Source organism: Palaemon carinicauda, chromosome 19 (genome assembly GCF_036898095.1).
Source record: "Palaemon carinicauda isolate YSFRI2023 chromosome 19, ASM3689809v2, whole genome shotgun sequence".
Taxonomy (NCBI): domain Eukaryota; kingdom Metazoa; phylum Arthropoda; class Malacostraca; order Decapoda; family Palaemonidae; genus Palaemon; species Palaemon carinicauda.
Genome location: NC_090743.1, coordinates 18,634,124 through 18,651,623, shown reverse-complemented (window position 1 = coordinate 18,651,623; position 17,500 = coordinate 18,634,124). Strand labels below are relative to the sequence as shown.

General features: G+C 35.7%; 3 protein-coding genes and 1 long non-coding RNA gene across 6 annotated transcripts in view; 2 read left to right on the top strand and 2 right to left on the bottom strand.

The window, feature by feature from the left end:
- Positions 1 to 7,571, top strand: part of LOC137658490 (uncharacterized) — a 10,160-nt gene extending 2,589 nt beyond the window's left edge. Inside the window, exons 2-9 of one of the 2 annotated variants that reach the window (XM_068393244.1) lie at positions 2,125 to 2,206; positions 3,163 to 3,290; positions 3,537 to 3,674; positions 4,010 to 4,070; positions 4,949 to 5,085; positions 5,561 to 5,669; positions 6,012 to 6,120; positions 6,380 to 7,571. In XM_068393244.1, the coding sequence (XP_068249345.1) occupies positions 2,161 to 2,206; positions 3,163 to 3,290; positions 3,537 to 3,674; positions 4,010 to 4,070; positions 4,949 to 5,085; positions 5,561 to 5,669; positions 6,012 to 6,120; positions 6,380 to 6,665 (1,014 nt within the window). In that variant the 5' untranslated portion in view covers positions 2,125 to 2,160 and the 3' untranslated portion in view covers positions 6,666 to 7,571. Of the gene's footprint in view, positions 1 to 2,122; positions 2,207 to 3,162; positions 3,291 to 3,536; positions 3,675 to 4,009; positions 4,071 to 4,948; positions 5,086 to 5,560; positions 5,670 to 6,011; positions 6,121 to 6,379 lie in introns of those variants that run through there. The other variant, XM_068393245.1, reaches the window with a different exon arrangement.
- Positions 1 to 16,676, bottom strand: part of LOC137658159 (uncharacterized) — a 167,597-nt gene extending 150,921 nt beyond the window's left edge. Inside the window, exons 1-2 of the long non-coding RNA XR_011047265.1 lie at positions 16,239 to 16,676; positions 15,081 to 15,185 (exon numbers count right to left, since the gene is read on the bottom strand). This is a non-coding gene — a long non-coding RNA (uncharacterized lncRNA). The remainder of the gene's footprint in view (positions 1 to 15,080; positions 15,186 to 16,238) is intronic.
- Positions 1 to 17,500, top strand: part of LOC137658497 (adhesive plaque matrix protein-like) — a 1,563,467-nt gene that overhangs the window by 698,862 nt on the left and 847,105 nt on the right. The gene's annotated exons all lie outside the window — the stretch shown is intronic.
- Positions 1 to 17,500, bottom strand: part of LOC137658493 (uncharacterized) — a 444,691-nt gene that overhangs the window by 376,145 nt on the left and 51,046 nt on the right. The window lies entirely within an intron of this gene.

Below are 17,500 nucleotides of genomic sequence, written 5' to 3'. Positions count from 1 at the left end.
AATATTGTGTAGTATTGAGCCTTATGGTGGAGAAGGCCTGGCTATTAGAATTAACTGCCTGCCTAGTATTACGAACAGGAGGGAACTGTCTGAGGAGATCTGAATGCAAGGATGGTGCTAGAGATTAACTACTAGATCAGGAATAAGACATTTAATACACCGTAAGTTCATGTCTAACAAATTAAGATGAGATTCTACAGCTGAAGACAACACAGGAGAACAATGCTCGAAACAAGACAGAATGAAATAATTAAAACACTTCTTCACAGAAGATTGATCACCGAAAATATTTAGATACTCAATAATCCTATTATTTGTGCAATTGAGGAAGAGAGAGACCGAGTTTGTTTCTCAAAAGTAAATTTGCCATCAAGTATCACACCTAAAATTTTAAAACTGATACACTTAAAAAAAAAACATTATCAGTGATGAGATCCGGATGTTGTAGAGCTACTGCCCTTGACCTTCTTACAAACATACATTGAGATTTGTTAGGGTTAAACTTCATGCCCCACAATTAGCACCATTCACTAATTTTTAGCTAAATCTACATTAAGGAATTCGGCAACACCAGATCTACCTTCAGGAGATGGAATTAACTCAAAGAGACTTGCGTCACCTGCATATGCAATGAGCTTCTTTTCTATGTCAAACCACATGTCGTGTGTACATTGTATCAAACGTAATGGGCCAAGACCACTATCTTGAGGAACACCAGACATCACATTCCTATACTCACTATGGTGTCCATAAACAACAAAAACTTTGCCGGAGGTATAAACAAACAAATGACAATGAACACCTGAACTTGAACAACGTAATGTTGAAAATTAGCTTAAAGATAGTTATAAATTGAAACCTGCATTTCCTTCTCATTTATCCACATCGCTTTTTTGAACGAAAAAGCAGAAGCAGATGGAGAATCCCACAGCTTGGTAGCAGTTAGCAAATAGAGATGGAGTCATCGATCAGGTAATGAGAAGGTTTTGACAGCAAACCTTAACAGACTGGTGCAAGCTTCAGTATGACAATGAAAACCAAATGCCAAGAGAATAGGTCTTGGGTAGTGCTATAGCCTCTGTACCATAGTCTTCCACTGTCTTGGGTTAGAATTCTCTTGCTTGAAGGTACACTCGGGCACACTATGCTATTTTATTTCTCTTCCTCTTGTGTTGTTAAATTTTCAGTTTATATACAAAATATTTATTTTTATGTTGCTAGTGTTCTTAAGATATTCTATTTTCCTTTACTCACTAAGCTATTTTTCCCCGTTAGAAACCTTGTGCTTATAGCATCCTGCTTTACTAACTAGGGTTATAGCCTAGCTTGTAAGTATAATAATAATAATAATAATAATAATAATAATAATAATAATAATAATAATATAAGACGGACCTCTTGGATCTTGGGTCATGACCTTTGTCTCCAAGGAAAATCTTTCCTATTTCCATTTCTCTCAAGAGTTCTTTGTAACTCCTACTTCTCTCTCTCTCTCTCTCTCTCTCTCTCTCTCTCTCTCTCTCTCTCTCTCTCTCTCTCTCTCTCTCTCTCTCTCTCTCTCTCGTTTTTCTTCAATATTTCATGTTTTAATAATACCACTGTTAACACAAATACTACTACTACTACTACTACTACTACTACTAATAATAATAATAATAATAATAATTAATAATAATAAATTCCATAAAAACCCACAAAACAAAATATAGAACACAATGTCTGTCCTTGAACTAACCCCCACCCCACCCTCTTCATGTCTGTCCAAGCAACAAATTATTATTATTATTATTATTATTATTATTATTATTATTATTATTATTATTATTATTACTTGCTAAGCTACAACACTAGTTGGAAAACCCGGATGCTATAAGCCCAGGTGAATTACATATAAAACATTTTTGAAGCAGATCATCTAGGCATGATGAGTTATGGTGTCAGCAGCTCGCTATTAGGAATTGCATCAAGCCATTCGAATAGACTCGTTGTAACGCCTGAACTTACAATACACAATAGACTTAAGATGCCTTGCAGTCGTCTAGTTTCTCATTGTTCATGTCAAGCATACAAAAGAGGAACAAGGATACTCGGACAACTAATGAATGATACATTTTCTAATTTCAGGTTTGATTGCAAACATTGTAGGAACTCATTGGCAAGATGAAATCAATTGCCTTACTGCTGCTTCTCTCCGCAGGAATGCAGGGTAAGTGAATCATTAGTAGTAGTATAAAAGCATTAGTACTTTCAAAGAGAAAATTTGATTTTTCTAACAATATTTCAGATATTAATATTTCATAATTACATCTCTCTCTCTCTCTCTCTCTCTCTCTCTCTCTCTCTCTCTCTCTCTCTCTCTCTCTCTCTCTGTAGAAGGTTGGCCAAGGAGATATTGGGTCCTTTGACTGGCCAGAGAGTACTACATTGGATCCCTCTCTCTCGTTATGGCTCATCCTGTCTTTGCCTACACATACACCGAATAGTCTGGCATATTCTTTCCACACTCTCCTCTGTCCTCATACACCTGACAACACTGATGGTACCAAGCAATTCTACTCTTAAGGGGTTATCTACTGCACTGTAATTGTTCAGTGGTTACTTTCCTCTTAGTAAGGGTAGAAGAGACTCTTTAGCTATGGTAAGCAGCTCTTCTAAGAGGACAATCCAAAATCAAACCATTGTTCTCTAGTCTTGGGTAGTGCCATAGCCTCTGTACCATTGCCTTCCACTGTCTTGGATTAGAGTTCTCTCTCTCTCTAAGGTATACTCGGGAACGCAGTTCTCTCTTATTTATCTTCTTGTTTTTGTTTTTTTTAAGTTTTTAAAGTTTATATATGAAAGATCTAATTTAATGTTGTTACTGTTCTTACAACATTTTATTTTGATTGTATTACTTCCCTTATAATGTATTCATTTCCTTGTTTCCTTTCCGTACCGAGCTATTTTTCTCTGTTGAAGTCCTTGGGCTTGCAGCATCTTGCTTTTCCAACTAGGGTTGTAGCTTAGCTTCTAATAATAATAATAATAGCGGGTGTTTGGGTTAACAATTTCATTTCCCTCTATTATTTATGATAGCACATCTACCTCTCACTCATTGTGTCTCTCTTTCACCTCGAGATGATGACTATGCAATCACGAGTAACGAATCTTAATCTTTTTCAGTTGTCATCGGCTGCAGTAACGACTACATAGCTTGCAACAATGACACTAAGTGCATCTCCCATTCTTCCATCTGCGGTGATTATAACTCATGCGCGGATGCCTCTGACGAAGACCCGGAATTATGTGCTGTAAGTGTGGTTCACGTGATAACTGTATGCTAATCAATTCATTAAGAGAATCAATTTATATATCTGAAGATAATTGTACTTTATAAATCTTTATTGGTTATCAAGAGTGAGTAACGTTGGTTGAATTGGGGAAAGGTTAAATGCTCGAATGATAGAAGTGGTTGTCTAAGAATGAGATTGAGTTGAATGACAACTGCGAATGTGTCATTCAGGCCATTACAAAACCTATTTCTGTCCTTTAAAAAGATATGGAGGAACACCTTATGCCAGAATAACTACGTGGAGTGTACAAGGAATGGAGAGACCAAATGCGTTAAGATCTCAGAGTACTGTTTCTCGGAAGCTCCCCACTGTGAGGGCAACCTGGACTTGCGTGTTTGTTTGGTAAATACGTGATTTTATTTCTTTAATTTTATCTTATTTGGTGTATAAACCGGTAGACTTACTTTATCTATTTTTTATATGTAATTTTCTGCATGCATGATAAAGAACATATTTCGGTATTCGTGTTTTAAAGACAAAAATCATTAATATTTCTGCTCTAAATTTTCAAGACAAAAAATATAATACGGTACGGAAAATTATTAATTTCTTTTATTATAATCGGTTTTATATAAAAAAAATGAAGGCAATTAAAATAAATTTCCTGATTAATTCTGAAAAAAATGTAAATTCGTGAATCTCAATCATTCATTTATCTTTATATTTATTTACTGCAGATGCTTCGGTCTGGAAGGATTGATAAACTCGACAAGTTCTCTCTACTGGGAGAAATAACAGGTAATTTTTTTCGAATGAAATAATATAATCAAAACATACAATTCTCTGGTTATAAACAAAGTTAAGTAACATATTAACTCTTCTCATCATAAAGTGAATTCACAGGTAAATCTATTCCCACTACAGTATAGACAACGCTAAGTAACAGGTATACCGATACCAAAAGGAGAATTTTATTCAGAGGTAAATTCATTCCCATTACAGTATAAATAAGGTTAAGTAAAAGGTAAACTCTTATTATTATGTGAGTTCAGTGGTAAATCTATTCTCACTACAGTATAAATAAGCTTAGGTAACAAGAAAACTCTTATTACCATAGGGTCAATTCATGAGTAAATCTATTCCCACTATAGTATAAATAAGGTTAAATAACAGGTCAACTCTCATTATTATAAGATGAATTCACAAGTAAATCTATTCCCATTACAGTATAAAAAAAGGTTGAGTAACAGGTAAACTCTCCTTATCATAAGGTGAATTCACAGGAAAATCTATTCCCACTACAGTGCAAATAAAGTTAAGTAAAAGGTACACTCTTCTTTCTTATCACAGGGTGAATTCACAGCTAAATCTATTCCCATTACAGTATAAACAAAGTTAAATAAGAGGTAAGCTATTTTTTTCACAGACTGAATTCATTTAATAAAATAATCTCTTCCCACTAAAGTATTATAAAGAGTTAAGTAACTAGTAAAGTCTTCCTATCATAAGGTGAATTCACAAGTAAACCTATCGCAACAACAGTATAAATAAGGTTATGTAAAAGGTACGGCACCAAGTTCAGATTTGCTTTTGATATCTTTCACAACCAAAATATAACAAAGAACTTGAGAGAAACCTTCATTGAACATATAATTTTGTTTTCTTTCCCTTCACAGAAAATAATCTTGAGAAATCGAAGGAATTGGCAGAGAAGTTCCACTTAGCCGTGCCCAACTCAATCTCACACGATAGATGCCCCAAGATGTACACACTGGTAGGAGATCAGTGCCTCTCAATTTTCCACATAGGCCTCGTAAGTGGAAATCTCCATCTGTCTATTTCTGTCACTCTATGTACATTAGTCCAGGTCCCAATGGTTAATGAACAGTCTTCATGTGATTCACATCCATATAGTGCATTTGGTAACACAATATTTTATGTTGATTAACTTACGATGTTTCTCTTCACTTTCCAGAACTATAACTCTGTTCAATAATTGCATAATTTTAATGGTAAAGTAATTCAATTATTGCATAATTTTAGTCGTAATCATAATTTTCACAGGAGTAAAATAAAATCCAAAAATACGTTTAACATACCACATAAAAACCTACATAATCTACTAAGTATTGAATAAACTATGTATTATTCTTTGTGATAATATACCGAATTCAATAGTCCACGGTAGTTTTCATCTAATGTAATATTTGGTTTGAAACCTATTTCATTCATAGGGTTGAACCTTTTTCCGTTCTTTTATGACAACATGGGGATTGTCTTCTGTACAGATGAGCTGGGCCGAAGCTGGTGCATTTTGTGGCGTCTTGGACGGCGACCTCTTGACGATTAAGAACACCAGCCACTTTGCAGAAATAGTTCGACACCTGCAGAGATACGGTGAGGTTCTACATCAAGATACCTCTTCCACATTCTTCCTGTCCTTCTTTGAATGATTAAACTGTATTTCAATATTGGTGTCTGGATCATATAAAACTAAGCTGGTCAAAATTTTCTTAGTTCTTCCCCAAAGGAAGAAAATCCTCTAAAGATTTTTTTTTAAATCGATGTAGTCAAATTTTCTGATTTTCACAGATACTTTCCGGAATGGTATTGAAGATTAATGTATTTTTATTGATATTCTTTATTAAAAGAAAAAAACTTATTTATAGAATAGAAAATTATAAAATGGCAATTATGACATGGGGTTTTTTCAACAGATTGAAAATGTTTTTCTTACAGAGCTGTCCTCTAATTTCTGGATTGGGGGATCAATCGCAAATACCACTGTTGGATGGACATGGCTGGATGGCTCCCCTATGGAGATGAGATCTCCCTTCTGGGCGACGAGGTAAGATGATTCAGACCGAAATATTATATTACTCAAAACGCTTCTTACTTTTTGGGCCAAGCTTCAATAAATCCTTTTTCTGCAATATTATTTTTTTATACAGATATTTAGGTACATAATATCTGTAAGCATTGGCAGTCCCAAAAGCTAATGCAGTTACACAAAGGATTTTGTAAACTCCACAGCAATCCACAGTGTTTTTACTTCTAGTCAGTCTTTGCAATGAGACAAACTCAGTCTTGTCCACTTCTGTCAACAGGTACAGCCCCACCTGCATCCAACGAAATGTCACAACGGCCACGTCAGAGACCATTTGCGATCGCTACTATCAGGCCCCTGAGAAGGTGATGAAGGGGCAGTGCGCCAGCCTTTCCTATGAGCATTCCTTCTACATAACTGACGAAGACTGCCTGAAGACCATGAGCCCTCTTTGCATCTACCAAGGAAGAGATCTCCCCACAACGTCTCATTATAGCCCATTCCCTTCATCGAACGCTCTTCGAAGCAGCGTGAACTGGCACCATGGCTATGGCCATCATTTGTAAACGTTGTTGATTGGTGAGATTGAAATGTTATTGGAGTTATCAATAATAATACTAGTAGTGAAGATTTGTTGTACTTGATAATGTTACACACTGGACAAAATACATACGAAGTCGAGATATTACAACATATATGCTTGTTTAGCAGGTCTAAATTTGTTAAACAGGTCGACTAAACTTCATTTACGAATGAGGGCAACTTGTTTATTCAATTTTTATCACGTAGTAAATTTAAGCAAATGACACGTACATTTTGTATCGCAAATAAACAAATATTTTTCCAAGCGGTTGCATACAGTATTTCTTACATAAGTGGTGATATGTATTTTACCTCCCCACTTGGATTCAGTAGGTAGGTAGAATGGTCCAAACGAGCCACACATCCACTTGGTGGGTACTTCATTCACGATTAGCCGCACCTGCCAGGCATTCATAGTCACCAATCAGCCAATATGACTCATATGCCAACTGATAACACCTGTACAATTCAAGCAGATATCAACAAGCAGGTAACTTATACAATTCATATTAAAGAATGTATAACAGTATTTATAAGTCTGCAATTGCTATTCTAATTAATCATCACTATTAACACAATCTAAGTTTATTTCTAACTATACAGATAATTCCAACCCTCATGAATCACAATGACGACATAACCATTAATCACATGCTTTTGTAATGCTTTTGTGAGTGTTATTCGTTACAATAATGTATAACAGCTCTCAGCTATTGAAGCTTGAGGCTGCAATGAAACATCTGTGAGCTAAGAATGAATAAAGGAAAATAACGGACATCCATTTCACGTAGACCTAATATGAGGCAAAAAAAATTATATTCTCTTTGGACAGTAGTGAGTTAGACTGAGAGATGATGTAGCTTACACAATAAATAGTGACTGATTTACCCATTTCCACTTTTTATCCTTACATATAGTACTATAGTTCAGTCTATAAATTTGACATGGAAACGGGTGATAAGACAGTATATCTCATATGAGTTCATGCAATAATTATTACTTCACTCGTGCAAACACCCCCCCCCCCCCGGGTAAAACTCTACTTCGGAGTATCCATGAGGGAGGTCTGCATTACCCTAAAACATGTTCCCCTTTTTAATAGAATTTTATCACTATCCTAAATTGTTTGAAAAGAAGACGACATTATTTTTATATATACAAACAAGGTAACAGTATCGTGAGTACGCCGTTTATTACCCTACGGTACAGATAATTCCCCCTACGATAGGTCTGATTACCGTAATTTAAGATATTTTAACCTAAAGTGGATATCAACAAATACATATATGTGTAATACATGTTTGTAAACCATACTTACACACACACACACACACACACACATATATATATATATATATATATATATATATATATATATATATATATATATATATATATCCTTTCCTGAGTGGGGATACCTTAAAAAGTTAAAAGGTGAGAAAAATTTACATAATACCATGATCAGTAAAGCTCTACTGGTCAGGGCCACCCCTACTACGTTGGTTTCCGTGAACAATCAGACCAAAGTCTCCCATCATCACCAATCTGCAGTGACCTGCGTGGTGATGAACTGTCCAAAACCCAGACATGGATAAAACCACCCCCATCTTGGCCCCCAGTCCACAGTGGCAATGGATCAACTGCCCCACCCAAGGTGGCCCCAGATACGTAGCCTACCACTGCAAGAGCGCTAAAAATCTCTGTATTAGAACAGGCCACCTTTCGAAATTGAACCTTGCATCGTGCAATGTCAACATCCTAAGGAAGAAAATCTTGCTGTGTTACTAGGAGAGGTGAAATAAATAAATTGGGATATAGACGAATTAAATAAAATTAGGTGAACTGGGAAATCTTCTAGAGATAAAGGGGGGTCATATATTTTTCTTTAGAGGAAATAAAAAGAACAAACGAAATGGAAAGGTTTTATTTATTAATAAAAATATTGCAGGTATAACAGAAGAATATTCTAGTGTCAGAGATAGAATTGCAGGATTGGTTACCTAACTAAATAAGCGGTGTCAACTATAGATAATTAAAATAAATGCACCAATAATATCCCACGAGGAATAGAAAATTTTCATGAAGATCTGGAGATTTTTTTGAAAAAAAAAAACCTAGGAATCTATCTAAATTTGCTTTAGGTGATTTCAGTGTTAAAGTATGTCAAAATAAAGAAGACAAACAAGTTGGTAGATTTGGAGTAGGTACAAGGAATGACATGCTTGTAGAATTAGCTGGAAGAAACAATTTAAACATTGTGAACACCTTACTCTATTAAAAAGAACATAGAAAATGAACATTTAGAAGCCCAAACGAAGGAACGAAAATTGAAATAGATTCTATGCTCAAGGGAAAAAGTTAATTTAGCAAAAGATGTAACAGTGTTAAACCTGTTAAAATCAAGCAACCAAAAAATAGTGGGAGGTAAAATTTATCTAGATCTAAGGAAAGAAAAAACTAATTTTAAGAAGGAAAATAAACGATCTTGTAATAAGGGAAAAATTTCGTTTAGCAATACAAAATATGTACTCCAAACTACATGACGAAATGTAAACAAGTAAACAAGAAATGGATAGTAATCTAACATAATTTGTATTGGAATCGGCACAAGGGATAGGTGGAAAAGTTCCTAAACAAGATCAAGGAAAACTATCAGAACAAAACTAAAATATAAGGAAAAATGGAAATTAAGGTAAACTCCATAAGAGATGAACTATAATCAGAGGAAAAAAAAAAAAACCTAAAAACAATAATAAACATGACTAGACTAAAATTGTGGATGCACTTCAGAAAGGGACAGGCATCAAGTTGATGAAAAGAACAACTTGGATAAGGACACCAACATATATTTGCTTTAAAGGATCAAAATGGAAACAAATGGGATGGAGTGATTAAAATTGCAGAGGGTTTCTATACAATGTTTTAGAAGTGATATAAGAAATAACTTTGCCAATAGAAATCATGAAACATCTGAGCCAGAAAAGTAAAGAAAGCATTAAAAAGCATGAAAGGAGACTAAACACCAAACAGAAGATGGCCTAATAAGTGATTTAATGATAAATAGACATTTCACAGAAGTAAAACTCACTGAACTTTATACAAAATAACTGCAAGAATGTTATGTACCTAAAACTTGGAATACTTTATTATTATATCAATTCCAAAAAAGGAGACACAAAAGACCTGATAAATTAACTTTGAATAAGTTTACTCTCCATAACATATAAAATATTCACAAAGATCATATTAGGCCGAATATAAAGACAGCTAGACTTCAATCAACCAAGAGAGCAGGCAGACTTTAGAAACAACTGACCATATCCATGTAAATAACCAACTACTAGAAAAATCTGCAAAGTATGACAAAGCACTATGTAGAGATTTAGAGATTATGAGAAGGCTTTTAATTCTCTCAAATTTCTTCAGTAATGACAGCCATTTATACCAAGAAACAGATGAATCCTATCTTAGAACACTGGAAGATATCTATACAAGAAGAGGAAGCACAACCATCTCAAAACTACATAATGCTAGTAAGAACATTCCAATTGAGAAAGGAGTTAGACCAGGAGATCCCATTTCTCCTAAACTAGTCACAGCGGACCTAGAATGTAGTTTTTAAGTTTTCATTTGGAAAAAGTAGGAATTAACATCAACGTGGATACCCTAACAATTTAACATTCAAGATAACAGTTGTACTTAGTGAATCATGGGAGGAATTACAAATCATAGAGGATTTGAATAGAGAAAGCAGAAATGTACGACTGAAAATGGATATGAGAAAAACTATGATGATGCTCAATGAAAATGCATAGAAATCATATGTAAGGGTTAATTAAGGACGAACTTCTAGGGATTATTAATGAATATATGTACTTAGGCGACAGTTAGTGTTTCCCCATGGCATGAGACCAAAATCAAAAGATATGTCATATATAAACTATAAAAAGACTCATGCCAGCATGGTCAAAATAAAAACACCAGCTGTAACCTTGAACCTTCGAAGTTCCACTGACCCAACCACCCGATTAGGAAGATCATTCCACAACTCGGTCACAGCTGGAATAAAACTTCTAGAACACTGTGTAGTATTGAGCCTCATGATGGAGAAGGCCTGGCTATTAGAATTAACTGCCTGCCTAGTATTAGGAACAGAATAGAATTGTCCAGGGAGATCTGAATGTAAAGGATGGTCAGAGTTATGAAAAACCTTATGCAACATGCATAATGAGCTAATTGAACGACGGTGCCAAAGATTAATATCTAGTTCATGAATAAGAAATTTAATAGACCGTAAGTTTCTGTCCAACAAATTAAGATGAGAATCAGCAGCTGAAAACCAGACAGGAGAAAAATACTCAAAACAAGGCAGAATGAAAGAACTAAAACACCTCTTCAGAATAGATTGAATACCAAAAATCTTGTAAGACTTTCTCAATAAGCCAATTTTTTGTGCAATTGAAGAAGACACAGACCTAATGTGCTTCTCAAAAGTAAATTTGCTGTCGAGAATCACACCTAAAATTTTAAGAGTCATACAAATTTAAAGAAACATTATCAATACCGAGATCCAGATGTTGAGGAGCCACCGTCCTTGACCTACTCAAAATCATACTTTGAGTTTTGTTAGGATTCAATTTCACATCCCATAATTTGCACCATGCACCAATTTTAGCTAGATTTCTATCAAGGGATTCACCAACCCCAGATCTACATTCAGGGATGGAATTGATGAAAAGAGAGTAGCATCATCTGCATATGCAACAAGCTTGTTTTCTAGGCTAAACCACATGTCATGTGTATATAGTATGAAAAGTAATGGGCCAAGAACACTACCCAGTGGAATACCGGATATCACATTCCTATACTCTTTGAAATCTATTATTTAAAAAATCAATAATAATGCTAAGAAACGACCCACCCACTCCCAACTGTTTGAGTTTGAAAACAAGGGCCTCATGATTAACACGGTCAAAGGCAGCACTAAAATCAAGGACAATCATACAAACTTCCTGACCACAATCAAGGGATTTCTGTAAAGCATTGGAGATTGTAAGAAGGGCATCACATGCTCCAAGGCCTTTACGAAAACCAAATTGCAAACCAGGGAATAAATGATTACCTTCAGCAAACCTATTAAGACGTTTTGCCAGAAGACGTTCAAAAACTTTAGATAATATGGGAGTTATGGAAATTGGGCGGTAATCAGTTGGACTTGAGCTACCACAAGCACATTTAAATAGAGGAGTAACATTACCAATTCTCCAACAAGGGCTAAAAGCTCCTCTTCTTGCTAACCTGCGCAAAATAACAGATAACTTTGGAGCTAAGAAATCTGCAGTCTTTATAAAAACAAAGGAAAAATACATTTGGGTCTACACCTCCTTAAGCATCAAGGTCCACCAACAGAGCTTTAATTTCACGAGATCGAAAAGCTAAACTAGTTAGTTTAGCCTCAGGAAAACAGGAATGAGGAAGTTCAAGTTTTTCATTACTTTGTCTACTGTCAAAAACATCAGCCAAAAGGTTTCCTTTTCCTTTGGACAGCGAGTGACTGAGCCACCTGGTTTAAGTAAAGGAGGAACTGTTGCATCTACACCAAAGAGTGCATATTTAAGGGTAGACCACCATTTATGTTCCTGAGTTGTACCAGAAAGGGTTTCTTTTATGGTTAAATTGTATTCCTTTTCAGTTGAGGCATAAACTCTCAGCAAAAGCTCGAAGCCGAGTATAGTTATTCCAGGACAAATCTGATTTGTTACCCTTCCAAAGATGCTAGGCCTCCTGATTCTCCAAATAAGCACGTCTACAATCATCATTGAACCAGGGCTTGTCCTTCACTCGGTATCTTAGCACACACAAAGGGATGCACCTATCAATTATGTTGACTAGATTCTCATTCAAAGGGACACCAGGATCAACACTACTATATAATTGTGACCAAATCAAGCACAAAAGATCATGCAAAATCCCATTCCAGTCTGCTTGGGATTTCATATAAATTTTACAAGAGTATGATACATCAGGGACAGGCTGCTCAGTCTTCACTACTAATGAAATCAATGCATGATCAGATGTCCCGACTGGAGAACCACCCTTACTAGTTATAACGCCAGGAGAGTCCGTGTATACGAGGTTCAAGCAATTTCCAGACCTGTGAGTAGCTTCACCTATGATTTGCTCACAGCCTAATTCAGAGGCAAAGTCTAAAGCTCTTAAGCCATGGCGATCGGTAGGAGATAGAATTTAACCACTCCCTATGGTGAGCATTAAAATCACCAACAAAGACAAAAGAAACCTTTCTATCATCTTCTTGTATCTTAGCCATAATGGTAAGAAGACAATCGAAGATAGAATCATTCATGTCTGGATTCTGGTAGATCGAACACAAATAAAAGTTGTTAAGCCTGCCACAAACTTTTATTACCTAAATCTCATGACATCCACATTGATAGCAGGACTTATGAGAAGCTGGGTACTCAGTCCTAATATACACCACCATTCCCCTGGCCCTAGGGATGGCATCACGTTTCAACATTATAAGGAGCTCAGATGAGTGCCTCGTATTAGAAACCAAAGTTTCTGAGCACAAAAGAATATACTGTCTGGACGCAACTGTAAGGTCTTGAATATTTGCATGAAGACCACGAATATTGCAATACAGAAGACGACATTGACGAAATCTAGGACGTACTGGTCCTGGATTTCGCCCAATGTCTCAAGACAGCATAAGAATTAATAGTAATAAAAAAAAGAGACATTATAGTTGAAAACTAGATTAAAAAGGATTATAACCAAAACAATATGTACAGAATTATAGATAAAGTGATTGATGAAACCCATAGACTATAGTAAAAAGTCGGAAAAACTGGTCAACATGGAGGAGCCAATACACCATACAAGGCTAAATACCCTCCAGGATAGCCACTTTAACTGAAGGGAGGACAGTAAGGATGGTTTTGAGAAGAAAAAGAATCAGATAAGGAAAAGACAACCTCTTGATAAACCACCAGGCATCCCAGGCCCTTCTATTAAGCCTGCCCAACACACCATTTCCAAAAATCAAGAGGAAAAAATAAATAAAAAGTAGGATAGAATAGTGTGCCCGAGTGTACCCTCAAGCAAGAGAACTCTAACCCAAGACAGTGGAAGACCATGGTACAGAGGCTATGGCACTACCCAAGACTAGAGAACAATGGTTTAATTTTGGAGTGTCGTCCTCCTAGAAGAGCTGCTTACCATAGCTAAAGAGTTTCTTCTACCCTTACCAAGAGGAAAGTACACTGAACAATTCCAGTACAGTAATTAACCCCTTGGGTAAAGAAGTGTTTAGTAATATCATTGTTGTCAGGTGTATGAGGAAAGAGGAGAATCTGTAAAGAATAGGCCAGACTACTGTGTATGTGTAGGCAAAGAAAAAATAAGCCGTAACCAGAGAGAGGATCCAATGCATTATTGTCTGGCCAGTCAAAGGATCCAATAACTCTCTAGTGGTAGTATCTCAACGGGCGGCTGGTGCCCTGGCCAAACATACTACCTATATCAGACATACTTTGGGTAACATGTTAACCCATAGAATTGTTGGAGTGACCTGAACATTCCGAGATGTTATAAACTACTGTGAACTTGGTATAGTGATTCAGTACTGAATAGATTCTCATCAATGATGCAGTGAAACAAATTTAGACATTTCTTAAAGATGATCATTGAACTAGTACTCATCAAGTTGGCCTAGTTTGTAGCATAAATTTTGAACAACAACGTAAGCGCCTAATAATGCCTTATGTTCATAAATCATAATATCCAGAAAAATAACAATCGCCCAAACTGGCGTCCTCTCAAACTATAATAATCATTATATATATATATATATATATATATATATATATATATATATATATATATATATATATATATATATATATATATATATATATATCGGCTACCCTCCAAAACTGGGAGAAGTGCCTTGCAAGTAGAATAGAATACTGTAATGAGACAAGAAACAGAACATAAGTAAAACTTCACAATGAAATATAATAGGTTCATAGTACTATAACTATACTTTTTAAAACATCAAGTTCACCGTTATGGCATCTCAGCACTATATATTGATAACACTAAAACAATAAAGCTGTATTAACAAACACAATAAATGGACACCAACCGAAGCAACGATAACAATAAAATAAAAAAAAATAACCACAGTGGTAATGAAAATAAAATCATAATCAAATGCAACATCTGAAGTATACCGTGTTCTCTATACCTTGGTTCCAAGATACTGCTTGCACAAATACAAGATTATCGAGGTTATTTGAACATAAGTTTTATCAAGACCTTCCTCCTTTCACCTAATAAAACAGCCTCTTTGGCAAAACAATGATTTCAACACTCACCAAGATTCTCCCGGACAGCAAACCCAGTTGAAAACTTGAATACTTGAGGGCCTTAAATGGTGTGCACACTTTCAACTTCAGCCTTAGGCCTAGGCTTCCATTTAACTGTAAAAAAAGGTGGGAGAATTATTAAAGATACTTTTACTTTCATGTAACATTATATATATATATATATATATATATATATATATATATATATATATATATATATATATATATATATACTGAAGCGAGAATAATATGCTGAAAAATATTATATTCAAGAGCAACAATGATATCAACCCAACTACTCTCAACAACGGCCTTGATTATCTAAATAACAATATTGCTAAATAAACTTCACTAGGCGCCCTTTTACATATTTACTTTGACGGTTGTTTTTCCGGTCCTATACAGCAGGGGAATCCTACTCTCTACAGGACCTCCACAATCATTTAATCTAGTTCGTACCAAGCATTCAACATTTCATATCACGTAATGCTCATTTACTGTTAACGTCACTGTCAAAGAATAAGAAAGATGACATTATAGTTCCAAGTCCGGGGAGGATATCCAATGTCCATCTAAAACTTCTAGTTCCGAACAAGTTATGGGTAATAGGCCTAGCCTTACTAGTGTGTACTGAAGGGTTTTCTAATCTACGACTTCGAAGGAAGGTTGGAGGGTTCGAGAACAAGAGGAGGAAAGGGTTCTTGTTGTATGCAGTCTGTAGACCGTAGTCGACATCGTTAATTAGACTAAAAAACTGAGGGGGGGGGAGGAGTTACAGGTGACAAAGCATCGTCCCCCCCCCCCCACCTGGCGCACGTAAGAGATAAGGACCAAGTGTCATGCGTAAGGTTAGGTTGCATACATTTATTTCAATCGTTTTGTTTCCGCCCACCCGAAATTCTCAAATTAACACTGGTCCAATTCTTGCTTTTCAAGGGAATCCGGTATCTTAGAAAGTACTCGTTTCCCATAGAAATAAAGGTCAAACTCGTTCGAAACACAGACAATTATGTAAGGAAATATTCAATTAAATGTCTAGCATTGCTCGAAACTATACAGTAAATTTACCCACGTTTCAAGTAGTAAGGAGAGAGGTATGAGATTAGCTTGGGAATTTATCTCAAACTTAAATCACAATGTCCTCAACGAAAAATAAGTTCAACTCACCAAAAGTTAATAAGTGCAGTAATCCAGGTAACTAACTTTTCCCGGGTGAGTTGGCCTAGCTTAACCCGTTTTTATTACTTGCTGTTATTAACTAATATAGTATTTTCTAGGTTCTAGTTTCTCAACCAGCACGTCGACTAGACACTGAAGAATACCGTATATCGTGCAAGTTAAATTAGACTATGTAAATTTGTCAAAATGCGTAAATTAAAGGATAATTATTTCACAACACTTATAAGCCGCGAAACTTTCAAACACTGTGGTTCGTCGAGATTCTCGAGAAATGTGGATGTGTACACTAAGACGGCCGAGCCGGTTATGTCTGGCGGTTCATGATTGGTTCAAATTTCGTAAGCGTTCTCCTATTGGCTGAAGGATCCCACCACGTATCATAAGACCACTGCTATTGGCTATTTCCTCTCTTCCCGCGTAGTGGGTGCTTGCTCAGTTACACTTTTCATTTAAAAGGATTGTATCAGATATATTTACACAATCGTGCATGTCCTTTCTCTTCCGAAAACATCGTTGAATTTATATCTATGTTTCAATCTTTAATAACCGCAACAAACGCCAACCGTAATTCGATAACGATAAATCAACAGCTACAATTTGCCACAATCTAACCGAATACATGAATGCCTCAACTCATCCACTCTCTTTGCATGTGCATAAGGAAAATAACATCTAACCATACAACATGCTAAACGGGAATATACAAATTTCAGATTTCCATTATTTCAAGCTTTAACTGGATGATTGAACAGTATTTTGAAATAAACAGTATGTAGGATAACAGTGCTTGTGTGCACTGCATGTTGCTTATTGCAGCTGTTTGAGAATATTCACCATTCATTTCACCACTTTTGTTCATTGTAACAGTCTTAAAATCTGGTAATTCAATAAACTCATTTAAATACCGCACAACCTTAAAACAGAATCCTTCTTGTTCGTGAATGACAAAATGACTCGAGCCTGATTCATAAACTAAGAATAGTGATGCGTTCCCTTATATTGAGTATAAGCCATGTTGCTTTGTATTAATTGAATTTACTTTACTTTATCATATTCTATCAAAACTCCTTTCTTTTATTTCCATAATCGCCACAAACCACCATAGATATTTTATGATACCGAAAACAGATCAGATTTCACCACAATACAGTGGCTGTGGTAGCCTATTGGACACTCCCCCCCCCCCCTTCCCTCTCGATCTGCTAGACTGGGGTTCGTAACCCACTCAAGTTCGATAGTTTCTTGTAGTC